Source organism: Morus notabilis, unplaced genomic scaffold, assembly GCF_000414095.1.
Source record: "Morus notabilis unplaced genomic scaffold, ASM41409v2 Scaffold1989, whole genome shotgun sequence".
Classification (NCBI taxonomy): domain Eukaryota; kingdom Viridiplantae; phylum Streptophyta; class Magnoliopsida; order Rosales; family Moraceae; genus Morus; species Morus notabilis.
Window position 1 is genome coordinate 130,979 of NW_010363508.1, and position 22,094 is coordinate 153,072.

Genomic DNA, 22,094 nt, shown 5'->3' on the forward strand with positions numbered 1-22,094 from the left:
AAAAAAAAACATATAAATTTTTTTTTTTTTATTTTTTTTTTTTTTTTTTTTTTTTTTTGTAGCTCTTCTTCATTGTTGAGCTATAATATACACCTCTAGTGTAAGGCATCAGCAATGGGAAAGATGAAAAGACCATTCAAAGGGATAATCAAGGACTTCAAAGGAAGAGCTGCTTGTTATAAGGAAGATTGGACTTGTGCACTCTGTTCAGGCGTTGGGTAATTTCTCAAATTTTCTAAAATAAATATATAAATAAATAATGTGTTCATGTGACAAGTTTTGCATAAATCTGATTTCACTTTCATTTTCATTTCATGTCAGGATATTAGCTCCAACTGCCTATATTTTCTTTGCTTCTGCACTTCCTGTTATTGCCTTTGGAGAGCAACTGAATAGAGACACAGGTATTTTTTTCAAAATCTTTTTTCCTTACTTCTCTTTAAAGGAAAAAAAAAAACCATTTCAAAAGGAGAAATGTAGGATATTACCTAGTTTTTCTAATCAAAAGTCTGTGCCTTTTAAGTTGATATGTGAATATATGATCAGTCTCGTTCATTTCACTCGTTCGAGTTAAGAATTTGAGTTAAAAAAGTAAATTTATGTGAGAGAAAATACTGAAACATAAAAAATTAAATTTAAATTTTTGTGAGAGAAAACATTGTAGCAAAACTTGTGTTATAATTCAAACTTACGAAACGAACGCTGCCTTAAAGTATGAGTTAAGATGAATAGCATTACTCCATCAAAAACTGTTGTAATTAGTAGTGGTGTCATAGCTTAAGCATGGATTTTAGACTAAAATTTCGAGTTTTTCATGTGATGATAGATGGAAGCTTGAGCACAGTGGAAACTTTAGCATCCACTGCGATTTGCGGAATCATTCACTCGATATTTGGAGGACAACCATTGTTGATTCTGGGAGTTGCTGAGCCCACCGTCATAATGTATACTTACTTGTACAACTTCAGCAAAGGAAGGCCTGAGCTTGGAAGCAGGCTCTATTTGGCTTGGGCTGGTTGGTACGGCAATCAATCCTTTTTTGGCTGTCAATTCTTTCCTTTTCATTTTTGAGTTTGAAAATCGAAACTGAAGTTTTGTGTGACTTATGTCAGGGTATGTGTCTGGACAGCACTACTGCTGTTTCTTCTTGCGATCTTCAATGCGTGTGCCATTATCAGCCGATTCACAAGGATCGCAGGGGAACTTTTCGGAATGTTGATTGCTGTTCTTTTTCTGCAACAGGCGATTAAGGTGCATAGCACATTAAACCCAGAGTTTCTTTTTCCTAAGAATTTGAAGTTCGTGAAGTAGACATGCATAACCGTTATAGATTTTTGAATGATAGGGAGTGATCAGTGAATTCGGTGTTCCCGAAGCTGAAGATCCAAAACTGGAAAAGTACCAATTCCAGTGGCTTTTCGTTAACGGGTTGCTTGCAGTCATTTTCGCCTTTGGTCTTCTTTTCACCGCCCTCAAGAGCAGAAGAGCGAGATCATGGCGATATGGCACGGGATGGTTGCGAGGCTTCATTACAGACTATGGGGTGCCTCTTATGGTTGTGGTGTGGACAGCATTATCTTACAGTGTGCCCAGGAAAGTTCCAGAAGGAGTCCCTAGAAGGCTCTTTTGTCCCCTTCCTTGGGAATCTGCATCATTGTACCATTGGACAGTAATCAAGGTATTAATCTTCTGATGGTTAAATCTTAGTTCTCATATTTGTGTCCTGTAATCAAGCCAAGTATTTTTATTTGATGGAATCAAAAGAAGGATAATTTATTCATCTAAAATTGTGCACTATGAAATTGCAGGATATGGGGAAGGTCCCGGGGTTATATATTTTTGCGGCCTTCATTCCAGCTGTGACGATAGCAGGGCTATACTTTTTTGACCACAGTGTAGCTTCACAGATGGCACAACAGAAGGAGTTTAATCTGCAAAAACCATCTGCTTTCCATTATGATATCTTATTGCTTGGTATAATGGTAAGCTTCTGAAGATAATTTCCTTGTAGCATTATGTAAACATATTTTTTGGACTCAATTTTCTGATTTACATCATTATTGTTTCAGACGTTGATATGTGGATTGCTTGGTCTTCCACCTTCAAATGGGGTTCTCCCGCAGTCGCCCATGCACACCAAGAGTTTGGCTGTTCTCAGAAGGCGGGTAAGCTACGGTACCGTGTGCAAAATCAACTCTTGATCCCTAGTGAGAATCACAAACTGTTACGATAAAAACCTTGATTTTTGCAGTTGATCCGAAAGAAAATGGTAAAGAGTGCCAAGGAATGCATTAAGCAGCAAGCAAGCAACACAGAAATATATGGAAAAATGCAAGCTGTTTTCATAGAAATGGATGCATCTCCAACTGTATGCATCTAATCTAATCTCTCTATCTCTCTATGTGCTGTGTTCTGGTTGTTTTACTAAGCATATAAGTTTTCCTTTTTCCAGCCTAAAGAGTTAGAGAACCTGAAGGAGGCAGTAATGCAAGTTGATGATGGGGGACCTGCAAACGGAAAATTTGATCCCGAGAAACACATTGATGCCTACTTACCTGTCCGGGTTAATGAGCAAAGAATGAGCAATCTGCTGCAGTCTCTTCTTGTGGGCTTATCAATGTGCACCGTCTCTGTGATCAAAATGATACCAACCTCAGTTCTTTGGGGATATTTTGCTTACATGGCTATTGACAGTCTCCCAGGAATTCAGTTCTGGGAAAGGATTTTGCTGCTCCTCATCACCCCACGTCGGCGCTACAAGTAAATTGTTCTTACAATAGCAGAATCCTTTTATAACAATAGGTTTTGGTTCAACTAAGAAACTCATTGGGGTCACTAAATTGTTGATATTTCCATCCTTAGCTAAGTAGGCTAGTTGATCATGGAAAGAGGATGATAAGACTTAACTATATATTATGTGTTAAATATAAAAATTATTTTATTGTAACAATAATCCTTAATACATCTTCTCACCTTCACATCATTGTCTTGGCCAAGCAGAGTGTTGGAAGGGTCTCATGCTTCATACGTCGAGTCGGTGCCATTCAAGTACATCACGCTGTTTACGATCTTCCAACTAGTATACTTGTTGATCTGTTTCGGTGTGACGTGGATTCCTATAGCTGGAATATTGTTCCCATTGCCATTCTTCCTTCTTATAGCCATAAGAGAGCGCCTGCTTCCCAAGCTCTTCCCGCCTAATCATCTTCAAGAACTTGATGCTTCTGAATACGAGGAGATCTCTGGTGCTCCGCACCGTATCCTAAGTATCTCAGTAACGGTACATCTATTGCCCCTAAGCTAATAAATTTTAGCATGCCATTATTGGTTTTTAGTTTGAGGGTACGTAAAAAAAATGCTGTCTTGGTGCTGCAAAACTATAAAGGCAGATTTTATTTTAAACTGTCAGATTTGATACTTTATGATTTTTAAATGATTTGATGTTCAGAAACATGCAGTGTATATAAGAATTCTGTTTTTTATGATGTTAACGCTTCTTGGATTTGTGGAAGCAGGAAAGAGAACCACCCGATTCCGGAAGCGAAGACAGCACAGAAGATTTCTATGATGCAGAAATACTAGATGAAATCACAACAAATAGAGGCGAGTTCAAGCTAAGAACCGTAAGCTTCAACGAAGAGAGGTTCTTGCAGGTAAGCACACTCAATCCCATTTATGCTTCTTCTAAACATTATTTGTAGTAACGAGTTCAACACATGTTAATTAAAGATGTGATAAGAAAAAACTTGTTCTTCAGGTTTATCCAGAAGATGTCGGAAAATAACGAGACAAAGCTGATTAGGATGTAGATTGAGCTCGTTACAAAAAATTGAGGACGGTGATTGTGCATGCATCCAATCGTCAATAGATAGCAGCACGAGGTCGAAAAGTGTCGTTTTCCTTTGTATCGAAACAAAGAAATGAGATAAGGAAGACAATACATTCAGAAAAAAGGAAGCCACAGAAGACTGCATTTTGCAGTATGATTCAGTTATAGTTGGCAAAAAAGCCTTTAGATTGTTAACACCAAAGTTTTATAGTACACCATTCTTTTTGCTAGCAAATTAAAGGAGTTGAGGTGGGGCGCAGGGTATGTAAAACATTGGGGATGGATGAATCAGGAACATTTAGTACTTCATTATCAATGCAAATTTGAGGAAAGGGTATAGATCTTTTCATTCTTTTTCTCCAAGCTTCAGGATAAGTCCTAGATTATCTCTTCTTCTTCTTGCAGTGAAAACAGATCTGCCAATAAGAAATTTTTGCAACAGTTTAATTATGCCTGCACAAGCTTGGATTTATATAACCAAAAAAAAAAAAAAAGGAAAACGTAGAAAGCATCATTTCCTTGATCAGCATTAGTGTTTGAGTACAGCCATTTATTTGTTTCTTTTGTTGGTAAATTGGTATTTTAATGGAACTCTCAACATTATTAGTGAGAAAAAGGAGATGTCTGACAGACTCAGTAGACAGATTTGAAATAGTATTTTGTTCGTAGGAAAAACATGTTGCACAAGCTAATTTGAAACAGTTTCTTTTTCATTGTATTAACGTGGTTCTCATAAGATGACGTGCTGTTTTAACCACAAAAGTTTGTTGCCGTATCGTAGGAGAAACGACATTTCCTAGTGCAAAGTTTGATGTCATTTGTCTTTCTCAACTTTCTTGTGTTTCAAGTTTGTTGCCTTGCTAATTTCATGACTCAAGTTATAATTCAAGTCGTATTGCTACAATGTTTTCTCTCACAAAAATTAAAATTTAATTTTTTTGCTATAATATTTTTCTCACATACACAACTCAAGTCATGACTTGACTTGAGTTGTGCAAATGAACATATAAAACAACATGCCGTAAGTATGCATTTTTGGTCCTTTACCGAAAACAACGTATCAATTGTTGTTTAGAACTTTTTACTGTCGTCCGAGCGCCAAACTAAATGTCCTTTCACTAGCAAAACACGAATCGTTTGTACTTTAGAATCCTCCAGTCGTTAATGAAGGGACATGCCGTTTATTTCAAAAGTCAACATGAAAAATAAGCAAATAGAGAAAGGGGAAGGGTGGAGAAAAAAAAGGGGGCAAAAAAAAAAAAAACAATTTAGGGGTGGCAAGGGAGCTCCCCAATAGGTATTTTAGAGTCTGCAAAAAAAAAAAAAAAAAGTGGCAACCGTGTAATATTTTATTTTTAAGCGCTATATTATTTCAAAACTTAACCCCACAAAAAATGTTCTTGTGAAACAAATGTTAGATGCATGGGACATATTCTTGAGCATATCGACAAGGCTCTAGTTATTTGCTTTATTCTTGAGTCATATTTTTCTGCTTAGACTGCTTTCCCTTGATTGATAGAATCTCAAGTGCTTTTGTTTTGCAAGTGTTAGGTCAATATTTTGCTCAGTTTGTTCGGTTATTGTTACAAGTATAAATATTCTCCTATAAATAATAATAATAATAATAATAATAATAATAATAATAATCACTCTGCAGTGAGAGTGTTAGTACGGACGTATTGTTGGACATGATCATGATATACATCGTTATAGTACTGTACAAAATAGATGAAAAGCCAAATGTTAATCGAAGCTTCTCAACTATATATTATCCTCTAAACAATATTGCCACCAATATTATCCCCAACAAGAATAAGATGGTCGCCATCTCTAACAAGCTCAATATCTTCGATTTCGGCTCCTTCTTTAGTCGAGACTTTGGAGGCACATAATCCGAATTTTTTTACACCGATTTCAAGTAGTTCGGAAAGTGATTCCGGCAAAGGAACAAGCTTTGCACCAACTTCACTTTTCTCTGGAAAGCTAATTACCACTCTTGGAGGGTAGTGATTCGGTGTCTGACCGCCGGAGAAATTGCTTCTCCCTCCAATAAGTTCTCTCTCTTCTGCATGATTTTTCAATAAGCAAAGTGTGAACAGAAGTCTAGCCATATTAAGTTCTAAGTGATCAAAATTTGAACACATTGCCGGGTTGATTATGCAAATGTGTCGTGAGTAAGAACACTTTATTGTCGTGTGATGTTGTATGACTCAAATTTGTGATTGGTTAGAAATGGTGACGACGAGCACAAATAGTGAAAAAAGCAGCTCACCAATATTTGCAGCAGACATCATCCCGAAAAGCGAATTGCTAAAGTTGCAAGCCCTTCTTCTGGTACTCTTACCAACAGAGCCATCCTGGTAATACAACGGCATGGCAGGGTCACTCTTGAACTTTGCGAGCTTCGAGTCCATCCTTTTAACATTGGGGACAGGAAGAAATGGTGATGTTTTAGTATCTGGCAGATTCAGGAAGAGTTCTTTTATCTCTTCATGGCCCTGATGATCTGCCAAGTCCCTAGGGGTCCATCCGTGGATGTCTGGTCTATCAACGTCAGCTCCTTGCTTCAACAAGAACCTCGCCATTTCTTCGTTTCCTTCGCACACCGCGGTATGAAGCGCCGTGCTGCCGTCGTTCCTGGGCTGCGTCACGTCGTAGCCATAGCGAACGATGTCCCTGAGCAATTCTAAGTTGTTTTGCTCAACTAAAGTGCAAGCTAAATGGCCTATGTCCGAACAAGTTATCTCTGCACCATTCTCTAAGAGAAGTTTGATAATAGATTCATTCTTTCCCAGTATTGCTTCTCCTAAGGGAACGTTCCCTGCTAAATCTGTGAATGAAAATTAAGTTAAATTAAAAACAAATTCTATAAATCGTTCCGAACTTTACCTTCACTTCCACTTTGGTGCCTAAATCTTAATTAGTCTCAAACTTAACAATCAATCTTTTAGTTTGTTTCAGTTTTAGCTCTTTTAGTCAGTTGGGTCTTAAAAAGATGATGATATCTGGACGTGCTGCTAATGGAAAATAAGACTCTGCTAACTGAACATCATTCATATTTTATCTTATTTTTTACCTCTAATTGATAGAAGGTCTAAAATTGAAACAAATAGAAAGGTTAGGATTAAGTTTGGGACCTTTCTAAGTGAAGTACTAAAGTAGGATTAGAGCTATACCTATTAAGTAATATAGTGAAAAGAATACCATATACCTTTGACATTCGGATTCCCTCCGTACTGTAGAAGTAGAGCTACACAATGCTCGTTTCCATTAGCCACTGCAATATGCTGAGCAATGGAAAGAAAGGCTGAGCACTGAAGAACAAGTCTTAGTTTAAGAAAAATAAATAAGTAAATAAAATTGAGCACCTACCATCGCCGTCCGTCCGTTGACATCCGCTTCGTTTGGATCAGAACCACGGCTAAGCAACCGATGCAGCAGTGACTCGTCGCCTCTCGTCGCAGCAAAGCATAAACTAAGAGGCAAATCCATTCTGCCCCGAGCCAACATGTTCTCTGTTTCCGTCAGAATTGCCTCCATCAGCGGATCCTTCATTTCTTTCAAATGCTGCATTGAGCGATTCGCAGGGAAAAAAAAAATACTCTGAATGAGAAAACTCGTATTTTTCACATTCAAAGGATACAAAACTTAGTTGGTCTCAAAAAAAAAAATGTAGATTACCTGAAGAAGATTGTTGATTATGATTGTCCCATCTCCAACATTGGCTTGAACAATATTAAGAAACGCTGTGCGGTTGAGTCTCAGCAGTTGGCTCAGCCGTTTGGTCCGAACCGTGAATGGCTGCGGCCTGTAGCAGAGCACGCCTATCTCACCAACGACGTCCCCAGTCTTTGCCTCACCTACTACCTGAAGAAGATCCATTTGGAACCATGTTGTTAATAACAAGTTCAAAAAGAAAACAAAGACCTGAAGACACTAAGATGTCTAATATGATTCCACTTGCCTGTTCTGTTCCATTTCCTTTTCTGATAAGATCCTGCGAGGTAATTATAAGCACAGAAGTTATAATTAGTCCCACTATCAAAACACAACAAAGAAAAGATAAAATAGTGTTTTAATTAGGAGTTAAATGTCTTGATTCCTACCATACAAGAGCGATAAGATACGAGAAGAAGAGGAAACAGAAACAGAAACACAGAATTTGTAATGGTTTATTCTTAATTTGAGAGTTACGTCCACTTGCCACAGAAAGAACTTCAGACAACCAAAAACAACTGCTCTGAATGCCCCTCGTATATGACGAGATTAGGTCGGACCGCAGTCATTAGAAAGAGTGTATAACATAGTTAGGCTCCACAAAACTTATTAGATTGTGAAGAGGAAAATAGGGTGTGAGTTGTCAGGGTTTATAACCCTTACCACTGCGCCAGTAACCAATATATACATCTCAGTTGGTGCCTCATTCTGCAGAATTACATCTTCTTTGGGGGGAATATACTCCGCTTTCATCTCCGAGACCTTCGAAATCGAAACAAAAGTGTGAGTTTCACCCTGGAAATAACATGTTTAAAGGATTTTCAAGCCATTGTATACGAAGTACGAAAGAGTCTTGATATTATTGTTTACCAGTTGGAAGAGTAAGTCGTTCGAAACTCCCCGGAACAAGTAGACATTGTCGACAAGTGAGTAGAAGAGAAAGTGAGAGATACTAGATCTAATGGCTTTAGGGAGGGCATCAAGAGTCTCTTGCTGTTGCAGCCCTTCCGAATCGGTTCTGAATTTCAAGCATAGATGAGCAAGCATCTGCTCTTGTAAGCGTTCTGGTAGTAGGTTCCTTTGAGCAAAACCTGTGGCTGCTTGGATGGTGTCTCTCTGTAGTTCCACAAACGAGCCCAAGAAAACAAAAAATTACAAATCTCATATGCATCATTTTATGTCTTTATAATTAGGTTCGTTTCGGGGATGGGGAAAAGTGGAAACAGGGAGAGTGGTGAGGAGACTAGTGGAAAAATTTTAAGATTCATAATGGTTCGACGCTGCGAAAAATCTCAATTTTAATCTCTCCCAGTGGAGGATTAGAGAATGGCCTTCATACCAAACACAATAATAGAAAGGTTCTCTCCTTGTTTGTTTTTTCTTTTTTCACCTAAATTTTATAGCTTTCTTTCCTTCCTACCAAACAAATTCCTACTATAGAATAGCAAGTAGGAATGCCCCTAAGGTTCTTATAAATTTGTAAAACAGACAATACAAACATAAAGCTATGCTCATGAGCAAAAACGGCCAAGAATTAGTAGAGAAGATATCTGCTTACAAATTGCCTTGTACGAGCAGTTCCATGGACAACCAAGTTGGTCATGTTCCCAATCAAATAGGCTTGCAGGCCAAGAATGAAGAGCATGTAGAAGATGTCGAATACCATCTCCTCCGAATTTACGGGATGGAGATCACCGTAGCCAATGCTTGTGAGTGTGACTATGGACCAGTACATTGAGGTCACATACCGAACCCACAAACTCTCTTCGCGGAAGTTCTCCATGGATGATCCAATCCATGTCCTCACAGGATCGCGATAATGAGCTGCAAGAAAATAGAAGATGCAGCCGGCGAAATGGACAGTGAAGAGAGTGACCTACAACACAAGCACAGGAAAATTTATTATAACACCACTGTTACACAAAAATATTATAATACTAGATATCTGTCCAAGTGACTCACAGAAACAAGCTTCGAGTACCGAACCCAATTGTAGCTATACCTCCTGTCCTTTTCCAATCTGGGAGGAGGAAAAAAAAAAACAAAACTTAAAGAGAATGGTGAATTAGCTATAACATACAAAAGCGAAGATTAAGATCGATATGCGTGTTGTGTCTCTGCATCAGGGTAATAATTAAGTTCCACAACTTAACAAGTTATCGTAAATAAAGGGAAGGCTCCTGAAAGATTGTACCTGGCAAACATGGCACTGACTCTTCGGAGGCGCCAGAGACGGAGCATGTTGAAGTATCCATAAGTCTTGAAATGAGGAGGCAAAATAGCCCTAGCAACTTCTGAGGGGATTGTGGAGACAACGTCAAGGACCAACCATGTTTTGGCATACCTTTTAGCAATTAGCTGTGGATTGTCAATTAGGAGATAAGTGGTCTTGTCTAGGTATGCAACGAAAAACGTCACAAAGATGTCGATAGCGAATAATGCATTCACAACGTTGTCAATCACAGCCAAGGTACCTCTTGGCCTGTCTAGGAACCCAAATTCAAAGGGTGACACCCACGCCGTGTAGTAAACTAGAAGTACCAAAAAGGACTGCCAAATTCTGCACCCCCACAACAATATAGTTTAAAAAAAATAAAAAATAAAAATCAATCCCAATTTAACAAAATATTGTTTTTAAGAATTTTCCCTGCATGGTTTTCAAACAAGAGACTTATACGGTGTGACTTTAAGAATGTGAGACGTAAACTAAATCAATGCATTGTCGATATTGGACATTCACACGTAGAATTTCTATCAATCTAACCCTTTTTTTGAAAAAAAAAAAAAAAAAAAAAGTGTTGGTTAATAACATTGCATAACATTGTGACGCAGAAGAGAGAAACCTGTAACGGGGATTAAAGGGAGAGATGATGAAACGGCAGAGCTTTGCCCTGCGATTAAGGCGAGCGGTTGCTCCGAGTGGAGGAAGGATTCCGGTAAGACTGTACTGGCTTCCGTCGTCCTTAGAGAATCGCCCCATCTCATCTCTCTCTGCTTCTTTCGTGATTCCTTTATACATTGCAAAAGAGAAAAAAGAAAAGAAAAGAACAAGATGCTTAATAATTAATTAATTTCCCCGTCTCTGTTTCTCGCTGTTTTCCTTTGTTTCTTTCGCTTCGAAATGCTCAATACAATCTCTCTCTAAAACCCTTTTTTGGGTCATATAATCCACCATTGTTGGTGCAACCAATGGTTTAAAATCAAATGCTGGGAATTTTCTTTCCCTCTATCGCTCTTCTTCTACAAAATCTTGGATTCTCATTCTGTCTTCCAAATGGCTTCACTCTGTTTCTCTCTGTCCTGTGCGCCACGTTATGTGATTGTTTTTATTTTATGCGTCCCTTCCGTGTTTTCAGTTTTTTTTTTTTTTTTTTTTTTAATGCAATGTCTAGTTCTCTGTCCCTCCAAATTTGGCGTAATCTTTTTTTCAAAAATACCAAAATTGAGTAATCTTGGAACGACCATTTTTCCACTTATTTCGTACTTTAATTCGTAATAAAGAGGAAGATATACCGTAGTCGTGTACCAGGTTTGAGGATCCTTTCTAAAGAAAAGTAATGCTGTCGCATTGACCTTTTTCAGTGATTTTTTTTTATTAGGACCTTTTTGAAGATTTGAGTGATGGTACGTTATTTTTTATTTTTTATTTTTTATTTGGAGAACGAATTTTGGAGACTTGTAAAAAAAGAAAAGAAGCTTCCTCAAAAAATAAAATAAAATAAAATAAAGCAGAGAAGCTTTTATGGCATAATGAGTCAAATCCAGTTGTACTGTATAATATTTGTTTACCCTTTAGATGTTAATTAAAAAAAAAATGCATGAATTTCGTTAATGGGTTGAACGTATAATTATTTTATCCTTTTTTTTTAAGAAAATTCAGAACATGATTATTAACGTATTGATAAATCACTTTTTTCCGTACGACCTAAAACGGTTAGTCGTACCATATTTCTGAAAAATAAAATTTTTAAAAAAAAAAGAAAAACTGCATTACTATTTGATATGATTTGACTTTAAGAGTCCGTTTAATTGGAGAATTTGTTCTCTAATTTAAATTATAGTTCATAATTCACTATAATATTTTCTCTCATAAAAAATACATGTAAATCAAAAATAATTTTAATCTCATAATTTTAATCCATAAACTAAACAGGTAATAAGATATTATCTGTATTTATTTATTTATTTTTTTTGCTACGAGATATTATCTGTAACTTGTTAAGTGTTCGCTTTCACAAAAATGCTTTACTTGTGTCCGGTATTATCTTCTTTAAAACAATGTACTTTTTTCATTAATAATCACGTGATCTTATCACAAAACACGTTAAAAAAAACTTCAAAAAAAATGTTGGAAACAAAAATATTCTTATTTTCTTCTCATTATAGAAAGTCGTATTAAAACGAAAATTAATATTCGAACTTGCTAGCAACGTTATCAATAACACGTTATGAGTTTAAGGTTACCAACGATGTTTACTTGTTTGATTTTTTTTATTTTTTATTTTTTGAAGGGTGTTTACTTAAATTTGAATTGTAGTTCTTTTTTGTTTCTCTGATGATCAGTATGAATAAAATACTTGTCGTACGGACTCAACTTTATTCAAACCAAATAGATGCGGCGGAAAAACACAAATTTATCTTCTGTAGTATTATTTTTTAGCTGTCTTGTGTCAATTTAACATCAAATATATGATTAATTTCAAAAATTCCTCCTCAACTATGACTATTTTAATATTTTACCTTCTAAATTTTAAAAAGTAACATATGTTCTCCCGAATTTTATTTTATTAACAAGTTTTCTCATTCTGTTACAATAAATGACAAAATTACCACATGTCACTTATTTAGTGAGAATTGAAAGCGCAGTTACGCTTATACTCTCATGATCAGATAATTTCTCATTTTTATTGAAGAAATTCACCATATTTTCTTTGACCATCATCTTCACTTTCTCTTTCCCTCTCTACCACTTTTTCTAGGGTTCCTTTCTTCTTCACCTCCCTTCTACTTCTTCTCTCTTCCATAAACTCTCTCTCTCTCTCTCTCTCTCTCTCTCTCTCTCTCTCTCTCTTCAACATTGCATATCACTCCTTCACTTTCACTCTTCAATGGTAGCTTTCACTTCTTCTTCGTCTTCGTCTTCTTCTGGTTATGCAGAGAATTCAGTGGCAATCATTGCTTCGTCTTCGTCTTCATCGCAATCGTCGCCTCCTCCTGACGACAACTTCGAAGAAGACTCTCGCAGGATTTGTCTAGAGCCTTTCAACTCCGATGATTCCCTCTTGGATTCATTGCTCTTCTTTTTTTTTTTTTCCTGGTCTTTATGTTGTTCAAGATCTAGGTTTTCTTTCTTTAACGCTTAAAAGGGTTGTTGCAGGTTAATTTATGACAATACCCTCCTCAAATGAGTCATGTGCCTGACACGTGGTGAATTCTGTCACTCATTGTAACAAAAGGGAAAAACTTGTTAACGGAACAAAGTTCGGGAGGAATGAATGTTACTTTTTAAAATTCATGGAATAAAGTGTTACAAGGGTCATAGTTTGAGGGGAATTTTTGAAATTAATCCTCAAATATAACATATTTTCAACAATTAATTCCAAGAATCATATTTTTTAAAACTTTAATTTTTTATTTTTTATTTTTCATTTTTACTTCGAGAAAAAATCAACTATAGAGAAACATAGCATTAATTTTAGTACAAGATGACATTAGATGGTCAAAAATGATATCTTTAAATATGATTCTATTTACACACCTATTTTTACTCTCTATACCTCCTTTTAAATTTCTAATTACAAAAAAACGCTTACATAAAATTTTAAAAAGACAACAGACTTGATTAAATAATTAAATTTTATTTAAAAAAGTAAAAAAAAATAATAATTAAGGTTTCTTCTTCCTCTCCACACACCTCACATGTCGTATTCATAAATTATAAACTATAGCTATTTTAAAATTCATAACAAAACTCCAATTTTAACCTTTTAGTGATTATTCCAAAAAGTTTTATGGAAATATGTTAAATTTTATTTACTATTTGTTATATGATTCTTCTCTTATTTTTTTATATATTTGTTTTTTAATTTTTTGTTTTTTTTAAAGTTAACATTTCTCTTTTTTCCCGTTTTCCACAACAGACTTTGCCCCGTTGATCTTTTCTTGATCTTTTATTTGCTACTTATGCTTTTTTTTTTAATGCCATTTTGTACCATTTATGTCAATCCATATATTATAGATGCTCGTGTTCATATCTTCTGATATCGTTTTTTAAATAATAAAAAATTGCTTCTATTTCCTATTTTTTTACTTGTGTTGTTTTGTTTTGTTTTTTTCCCTGAATTGTTTATTTTAAATTTTTCGTTATTTCTAGTTAATGAATCTCTTATTGAACTTAAAAAAAAAAAAAAAACTTCATGCTCAAGGCTTTAACCAAAAAAAAAAAAAAATAGATAGAACAAATAAATGATAATATTAAAGTAACAAAATAAATTATGTTAGGTATGTAGTTAGAAAGTGGTGTGAAAAGTATAGATTAAAAAGGATATCGAAAGTAAAAAGGAAGTGTGAATTTAGGGATACTTAGGGAATAATTAGAATGTGTAAAATGTATATTAAATTTTTTTTTAAATTAGGAGCCTATACGGTGAGACCCCTTTTAAAAAAATCTATTGATGGAATACTTTGTTTTGTTCATTACATTAAGTTTTCAACGATCTGCTCATGTCCGTATTAAAAATTTACCACGTACCGCACAGAGCTTACTCTCTCTCTTGAGATCTAATCATTGAAAAAGTAATTCAATGGTCAAACATAGGTGTTAGGTTTTTTTAAGGGATCTCACTATAAAGAAAGTTGAAATTATGTGGGGTATGTAATTAGATGGGAGGTATGAAGAGCAAAAAAAAAAAAAAAGTGCGAATTAGAACTACCCAATGAGTAATTGAATCAAACAAAAGATTTTGGACTTTCTTTTTTAAATTTAACATTAACATTTACATTTGAGATTATTGGTTTTTTTTTTTAAAAAAAAATTTATACTTTTTAATTCTTAAAATTGGTAAACCAAAATTCTCAAATTTTTGAGATCATATGAATATTTGTTAAGGAAAAAAAAAACATATGAATATATGTTAAGGAAGAGAGAGAGAGATTGGTTTTTGAAATAACGGTTGAGAGTCAGTTAAGTGGATCTCTCTCTCTCTATGAATATATGTTAAGGAAAAGAGAGAGAGATCATATGAATATTTGTTAAGGAAAAAAAAAACATATGAATATATGTTAAGGAAGAGAGAGAGAGATTGGTTTTTGAAATAACGGTTGAGAGTCAGTTAAGTGGATCTCTCTCTCTCTATGAATATATGTTAAGGAAAAGAGAGAGAGATCATATGAATATTTGTTAAGGAGAGAGAGAGAGAGAGAGAGAGAGAGAGAGGTTGAGAGTCAGTTAAGTGGAAGCTTTAGATTCAATCTCTCTTGTATTGTGAGAGAGAGAGAGAGAGAGAGAGAGGTTGAGAGTCAGTTAAGTGGAAGCTTTAGATTCAATCTCTCTTGTATTGTGTGTCACATTTGCGCCATCTGAAAACCTGAGAGTCAGTTAAGTGGAAGCTTTAGATTCAATCTCTCTTGTATTGTGTGTCACATTTGCGTCATCTGAAAACCCTGAAATCAGGCTCATCGTTAATTAGAAAAAAAAAAAAAAATCCGTGTGTGTGTATATATATTCATTTTCAGTACATAAACTATAAGGCCATTTATTAAATTCTGATTAAGCATGGGTCCACTTCTGCATTGCCAACATGCAGTCCTAAATACTTGCGTGCTATTTCTTTGTGTTATATATAATTAGATTAGTAGAAACAATTTTCATTAGCCCCAGAAAAAAAAAAAAAAAGACAGTTAAGTAACTGGTTAAAGCTTTATGATTATTTTGTAACATCGGTGCTCATTGCTGTTTCCACTCATTAATCTTGTTGTCCGCAACAATTTGCGCGCATCAATTATTCTCTCTGCCGAAGAAAGGTTGTTAACGTTGAACCACACCCAAATTCGTTTTAAACTTGATTGGCATCTCTAATGTTCCGTTTGTTTTGAGGGTTCTAATCTGATTTAAAATTATAATTCTTAATTCGTTACAGTATTTTTTTCTTATAAAAAATTTAAATTTTAAAAATCAACCATAATTCTAAACACATGAACCAAACATCACCAAAGACTAATTACAATTAAACTGAGATTTACCTTTAATTCCCCATCATATTGTCCCCTCTTATTTCTTTTCCTTTCTCCCCCTTTTTGAAGAACTCATGACTTGGTTTTAAGCAAAACAGTGTGGTAGTGTTAGGAGTGGCTTTAAATTAAGCCCAATTGTGTTTTGTCTTGTTTGGGCCCAAGCCCATGGCTCTCATTTAGGTGCTGCCGACTAATGCTTGCACAAGATATGTGTGTGCTTCACTCGTGAGAAGTTATAGAGCCGCGCGAGAGTGAAAGCAGCCGCACGTTTGATATCCCATTAATACATATTGTCTCTGTTTTTTTTTTTTTTTTTTTGAGTGAGATTAGGTTAAAGAATTAGGTTCCGTTTATTTCACTAATTTGAGTTTATAATTTAAATTTTATTAGAATAAAAAATTCTCATAAACAATCTTTTTTTTTGCTACAGTAAAAAGTTTCACATAAAGTTACATCTTAACTCAAATTAAAAACTCAAATCAGCGAACTAAATGAGCCATTACTTTTTTTATATTTAGTGTTTTTGCTTTTAATTTGAGAGATTTTAAGTGTATTTGAGATTTAGATGGTAGAAATATTTGATAGATTTTTATAATCTCCTTTGGTTATAGTGAAATTTTTTCACTGTTTCTGTTCATGGACGTAAGCCAAAAATCAGATCACGTTAAATCTTGATGTCTCTTGAATTTTTTTTTATTATTCATATTTTATCTTAAATTTGTTTAATTTGACGTTTTGCACAATAAGTACACACTATTTGAAGATTCTATTATAAATCACATTGATAAAAGTGTTTAGTAATATGTATGATGGTTGAACTGAATAAGTTAATACGCACACTTATGCCGCATTATCTAATACAATCAACTTTCTGTATATTGTATTGTATTATATTTTTTTTCTTTCCACTTACAATTTGCGTTTTTTTTTTTTTTTTGCCTATCAAGTCATGTCGGGATCAGTAGAGATAATATCTGGGTCGGGTCAAAACCAAAGCCAAGGTTAAACCGTGATCAATGTTGGGCTTGAGCTAGCCCATGATCGAGGTCGAGCCGAAACCAACACCAGGGAAGGGGTTAGACCAAAACGGAACATGGAATATTTTATTAGACCAAATAGGCATAATATTGTACACGTTATACAATATCATATACAAGCAATACATATGAATGATTTTTTTTTTTTGGTATGTCAAATATATAGCAGAGATCGTTACATAGTAAATGAAACACATCTATTTGAATGCTTACCAAGGATCGGAATATTAAATCAAAAGGGTAAGAAATGGAAAATGAGTTTACTTATTTTTGACTCATTCAGCAGTTTCTTAAATTCGACAAAGTGACCTTGTTCATTGATCTTGTCTCCCCATCGTGGACCACCTATAATACTTGTTTTCTTTTCTTTTTGGATTTGAAAGATCTTTTTTAACTTTCCTCAACTTTAGGGGTTTAAGGTGAAAGCGGTGAAGGCCCATGCAAGATAATTGTGGTTGGACGGCCATGAGATCACTGAAACCCCACTTCCCCCTTTTTTTTTAATTTTTTATCACGTCACATTAAATTATTTTATATTTAACAAATAACCACCGATAGAGACGTAACTATATATATATATATATATATATCAACAATCTTGGATGGGAACTAATTGCAGTTTGCCTCCATATGTAACTGGGAGCTGGCTCTCATCAATGTCAGTTAGCAGAGTGGATTTCAGGTTTTCATCCTCCACAAACATTATCTGCCAAGACATTTGTAAATTACAAGGCAACAAGTTAGATAAAGTTTGGAAAATCATGATATTCTTGTTAATTTTGTGCATAATTTTGGTTTTAAAAGCTTTTAGTGTTCGTTTGCTAGTATATATTGCCAACATTTATAATCATAAAAATGTTTCAGAAAAAATCTATGTAAATACATTTACATATATAGAAAGTTTTTCTTTTTTTTTTTCCTTGTAATTACCTTTTTTTTGGTATTGTTGTCGATAAGTGGGTAGATAATCTTCCAAGCAGCCATGAATATATAAGGCGCATGAACTATAAATATCTTGCCAAGCCTCTCTGGGTAGCAATCCTGTCAAAATAAATAAATAAATAAATATCCGCTAAATAAAAGCTTTTGCTGGTGAGCAATATTCATTTTCTTATTATCAATCAGTTTATATTGAAAACTGTTGTTCTGGTTTCCTACATATAGTACTATATATGGATATGCAAGAAATATTAACCCTAGGTAATAACAGTGATGTAAGCATGAATTTCAACTATATTTGTGATCAATCTGAACTTTAAATAACAAAAATTGAAAAAAAAAAAAAACTGTAAATTAACAAACCTGCAAAATTGATAAAGCTGCAAGGTATCCGCGAATGTCACTATTAGAATATCCATATCCTTGAAGATCTCCAATGGCTACAAACTTTTCCTGGCCTCTTGGCATTCTGAAAATCATTATAGGAATTATGTACATATAAATAATCGACTTTTACAAAATTTAAGCGTTTGATTCCGGCTTAATTATTATAAAATTTCTCTTTGATTTTCATAAACATTGGAAAACGAAAAGGGTAATTCTTTTCAACTTTAAAAATAAAAAGGAAAAAAGTGCAATTGAAGGTGATAGACAAATATCATTTTCTCGTATAATCCAGTTTTTAGTTACAAAAGAAACTCGAGACTCTAGTTGAAGTGAACAGGAAATTATGGTGGAGATATGGTACTATGTTATATCATATTATCATTATCATATATTGAATCCTGGTAGTTGCAGCAGAAACAAATATTGTATCCTGGTAGTTGAGATCCTAGACACACGCAACCTATAACCAAACACAATCTAAAAACTATTTCATATTCTTATTCATTAATTAGTCAACATCAGCGATGTCGCACTAGGTCAGGATTCCTCTCTCTAATTATGGTGTGAGGCGAAATCTGCATGAGGAATCTCGCAAAATGCTCACCCGAGTTGAATCTGTTGGATCTTTAATCTAATATTAATTATGTGTTGTAAACTGTCATATAAAGTTAAGTCCATTTAAAAGTGATATATTAAGGTTTAGGTAATTTGGGTTAAAATAAAAATACTAAAAGAAAACAGGAAAAATATTTATATATAGTGATTATGGTCATCAGATCACACGTATCATTTTATTCTTTTCTGACATCCCATCATCAGAGAGAAAGAGCAGAGAGAGTTAAAAGATTCTCTACGAAAAAGTGTTGATCTGGAAGACAAACCGCACGGCTCTAAAGACTAATTTATCATCATAGATTCACGTACGCTTCTACTTATTAGTCTGTTGATTCTTGGTGATCCTACACGAATGTTTCCTGAATTTTTAGAGATGTTTTACATCTAAGGATATTTTCTAACAGAATCTGCATGAGGGAGCTAACCTTATAGGGCGATGCTCGCATAGATACAGTTTGCCTTGTATGCAGGCAATGCTGGATGCGCAGCCTCCTATGCAATGCAATGCTAATCGGAGCGCTAGATCTCCACTGGCGTTTTGCAGTGGTCAGCTCTTGGGAGGTTGTTTGGTTTTTATGTTTATAAGTTACACTTGTTTAGAATTTGTCTCATTGTTTTAATAATGTGAGGGCAAAATGGTCTTTTAATAACCTAATTTCAGCTTAAATTTGTTTAGAATAGTATTGAACTAAACGTTTAAAAGGTAAATTTTACTAAAACTTGAAACTATGGATGGGATAACCTGGGGAAATTGGCACCCACCATGTTTCCTAATTAATTAGGAAGATAAGACCGCAAACAGGGCCACGTTGTCATGAAAAGTTTCAACCAAAAGTCTCGCATAAAATATAAGAAACAAATAATTTGCACGTATAACACTCTTGGGCAACTTCCAATTACATGATTATTGGAGTGACTTTCAACTAAAAATAGCATTAATATGTCGCGTGTAAAATTGTAAACTACCCTATCAACTTTAAAAAGATAAGGATTTCCCTCTCAAACAAAACAAAACAAAAAACAAAAAAACAAAACAAAAAAAGCAAAGATAAAGGATTTGTAGCTCAATGTCTTACTACCAATTATAAAAACCTCTTCTTATAATAATAATAAAAAATAGTAAATCATTTTCTCTACATATAGCATTTCCAAATTCCAACCAAATCTACAAAACAAGCCAACATCGATATTAGAGTGAGTAATTACCTGGAACATATTTTGTCGAGACAGAAGACTGCGAAACCTGCAGAAAGTAAATAGAACACACCAAAATAATGTTATCCGGTGCATGTCAAGTACATGATCTTCCCACTCAAACACGGATCCAAAAAACTTGGAAGATATTATATGGCATGAAGATATATCATGAATATTATTATTTGAAAATTAGTTAGAAAGTACTGGTGGGGGGGTTATTACGCACGCTTGAATTCGTCAAGTTTGGCCTGGTGATGCCTGCCGCCAAAGAGGACTGCAATGGGACGTCCTTTCTTGTCTTGGCCTTGAATGAAGAACTTGTTCTGCGCAATTTCGTTGGTGACTTCTAAGCTAGAAATTGAGCCATTCGGCACAAATGATCTCCTCCATCTCAAGTACTTGAGGAACATGTTTGTAGCTTTCTCAATGTCCAGATTACGCGCCCTCAGAAATCTCCGCAGTATTAGATCATCTATTTCCTGTGTATATAACAACATATTAATAGACGCAAATGGGCGCTTAATAAAACTGACCAACCAAATCTGTAATTGCTCTCATAACATACTAATCTCCGAACTAATTCTTCGATGAGAGAATAATTTATTGATATTAATGTTCTTTAGATTTTCTGAGTGTATAATTTAGAGTAAGTAAACACAAGACAAATAATGAAAAACATAAAAAATAAAAATAAATAAATAAATAAATAAAACAGGAAATCAACAAGAGCTAGCTGAGGAAATAATGGTTCATAATTAGAAACCTGGAAAGAAGGGTCTTCTTTTTGAATCAAAGCCCTCATGCTGTCGACTTTGCTTTTCTCATTTTCATCCAATATTTCTGGAGAACTCAACATATTAGTTGTATTACTATTCTTCTTCTTCTTCCTCTCTTTCAGCTCCTCCGTTTTTGCCTCTCTAATTTCCTCATCATTTATCTCCACTTTTTCACTTTCTGCGTCCTTGTTATTATTTTCCATTCTTCTCCTTTTTTTTTTTTTCCTTCCAGTTTCCGAACCCCCCCTTCTTGAGTAAATATGCTTATTTTCTTCCTTGTAATTAACTCTCTCAGCCCTCAGGGACTTGCCGAGTACGGCAATATATTAGCAAAAGAAGAAAGAGAGAGAGAGAGAGAGGAAGTTGAGCTGAATTAAATTAGCTTAGCTGTGGCCACCTACTGAAATCCAGCCCAATTCGTCACGTTCTATTTTTTATTTATTTATTATAATTTATATACGTTAAGTCTCGATCTCATGATTTTTTTCCACGACCCAGCAAGGAAAATCCATGTGAAATTTCAAAGGCTAATTTTCAAAAGCCTTATATGACCAGTTTTAAGCTTCTAGAGAATATTGTTTCCGTTTTTTGACCACCACACAATGTACTCATTAGTCATTACCCAACTGTTGAGGAGATTTCCACTCCCACCCTAGGATCATGTCACGTATCAATGATTGAACCAGAACTAAGACCAAGAGTGAGCCCAGTCAGAAAGGGAGGCCCGTAAGGTATTCCCAACGTCCACCTCGATTGAGGTCTCATACCGATATTCACTGAAGTCGAGGGGAGGCTCAAACCTCGATTACGGGTCAGGATTGTTCCCACCACGAAACTCCAAACGCATTGAGAGAGAAAAAATCGTCTTAAAAGCAAGGGAACATGTTCCCATTTTTCGAGAATAGTGTGACCACTGAGAATGCAACGCTTGTTAAGTAAATAACAGAATAGAAATGGATGTCTATAAAATTAGAAAATTTCTTGAGACATTCTAAAACAATGAATGTCCTAAAAAAACCCTAACTAGGTAAGGCTCGGTAACATATCGTGATCAAAGGGCACTCAGAGTATTCATCTGATCATGACACTCACCATATAAATAGAATGCGATGCATTCTATTGGAGACTTTTTCTGCTCTGAGGATATCTTCTAGAATATTCTTCTGTTATTCCATCTTAGCCCGAACATTTGTTTGATTTGAGCGTCGAGTTTTTTCTACAAGACACCCCGGCACTCCTAGAAGACAAAGTGACTGGAAGAAGTAGGAGATAGCTAATCAAATCTCAGAAGAAGTGAGTGAAAGAAGCAGGAGATAGCTAATCAAACCCCAGAAGTCGATGTTTGAAAAACCGCACAAACACCAA

General features: G+C 34.9%; 3 protein-coding genes across 3 annotated transcripts in view; 1 reads left to right on the forward strand and 2 right to left on the reverse strand.

Moving 5' to 3' along the window:
• Positions 1 to 4,478, forward strand: part of LOC21388165 (probable boron transporter 7) — a 6,003-nt gene extending 1,525 nt beyond the window's left edge. The window contains exons 2-13 of the mRNA XM_010104514.2: positions 63 to 218; positions 322 to 404; positions 827 to 1,019; positions 1,113 to 1,251; positions 1,346 to 1,678; positions 1,809 to 1,982; positions 2,070 to 2,165; positions 2,252 to 2,368; positions 2,453 to 2,760; positions 3,001 to 3,280; positions 3,516 to 3,653; positions 3,758 to 4,478. Coding sequence (XP_010102816.1) covers positions 115 to 218; positions 322 to 404; positions 827 to 1,019; positions 1,113 to 1,251; positions 1,346 to 1,678; positions 1,809 to 1,982; positions 2,070 to 2,165; positions 2,252 to 2,368; positions 2,453 to 2,760; positions 3,001 to 3,280; positions 3,516 to 3,653; positions 3,758 to 3,784 — 1,992 coding nt within the window. The 5' untranslated portion in view covers positions 63 to 114 and the 3' untranslated portion in view covers positions 3,785 to 4,478. The remainder of the gene's footprint in view (positions 1 to 62; positions 219 to 321; positions 405 to 826; positions 1,020 to 1,112; positions 1,252 to 1,345; positions 1,679 to 1,808; positions 1,983 to 2,069; positions 2,166 to 2,251; positions 2,369 to 2,452; positions 2,761 to 3,000; positions 3,281 to 3,515; positions 3,654 to 3,757) is intronic.
• A 1,126-nt stretch (positions 4,479 to 5,604) lies between these two features.
• On the reverse strand, positions 5,605 to 10,728 carry LOC21388166 (potassium channel AKT1). Its single transcript, XM_024169723.1, has 12 exons — positions 10,390 to 10,728; positions 9,741 to 10,106; positions 9,509 to 9,566; positions 9,105 to 9,422; positions 8,417 to 8,662; positions 8,210 to 8,308; positions 7,794 to 7,826; positions 7,511 to 7,696; positions 7,202 to 7,396; positions 7,041 to 7,116; positions 6,102 to 6,659; positions 5,605 to 5,894 (listed from the first exon to the last, which is right to left on the reverse strand). Exons 1-12 carry the CDS (start codon positions 10,563 to 10,565, stop codon positions 5,605 to 5,607), a joined length of 2,601 nt encoding a protein of 866 aa, XP_024025491.1. The 5' UTR covers positions 10,566 to 10,728.
• A 6,234-nt stretch (positions 10,729 to 16,962) lies between these two features.
• On the reverse strand, positions 16,963 to 21,136 carry LOC21388167 (sec14 cytosolic factor). Its single transcript, XM_010104515.2, has 6 exons — positions 20,717 to 21,136; positions 20,180 to 20,432; positions 19,963 to 19,999; positions 18,118 to 18,223; positions 17,746 to 17,856; positions 16,963 to 17,521 (listed from the first exon to the last, which is right to left on the reverse strand). The coding sequence occupies exons 1-6, from the start codon at positions 20,930 to 20,932 to the stop codon at positions 17,405 to 17,407; spliced, it is 840 nt and encodes a 279-aa protein (XP_010102817.1). The 5' UTR covers positions 20,933 to 21,136; the 3' UTR covers positions 16,963 to 17,404.
• Positions 21,137 to 22,094: the final 958 nt, after the last annotated feature.

What these genes read in the sequence shown, in the direction of transcription:
- LOC21388166 (XM_024169723.1), bottom strand. Translation starts at nt 10,565, where the DNA reads ATGTATAAAGGAATCACGAAAGAAGCAGAGAGAGATGAGATGGGGCGA. An exon ending in TCAACGGACGGACGGCGATG is followed by an intron (nt 7,117 to 7,201) that starts GTAGGTGCTCAA and finishes TCCATTGCTCAG; the next exon opens with CATATTGCAGTGGCTAATGG. An exon ending in GATGTCTGCTGCAAATATTG is followed by an intron (nt 5,895 to 6,101) that starts GTGAGCTGCTTT and finishes AAAATCATGCAG; the next exon opens with AAGAGAGAGAACTTATTGGA.
- LOC21388167 (XM_010104515.2), bottom strand. Translation starts at nt 20,932, where the DNA reads ATGGAAAATAATAACAAGGACGCAGAAAGTGAAAAAGTGGAGATAAAT. An exon ending in AAGAAGACCCTTCTTTCCAG is followed by an intron (nt 20,433 to 20,716) that starts GTTTCTAATTAT and finishes TTATATACACAG; the next exon opens with GAAATAGATGATCTAATACT. An exon ending in CTCGACAAAATATGTTCCAG is followed by an intron (nt 18,224 to 19,962) that starts GTAATTACTCAC and finishes AATGATTTTCAG; the next exon opens with AATGCCAAGAGGCCAGGAAA.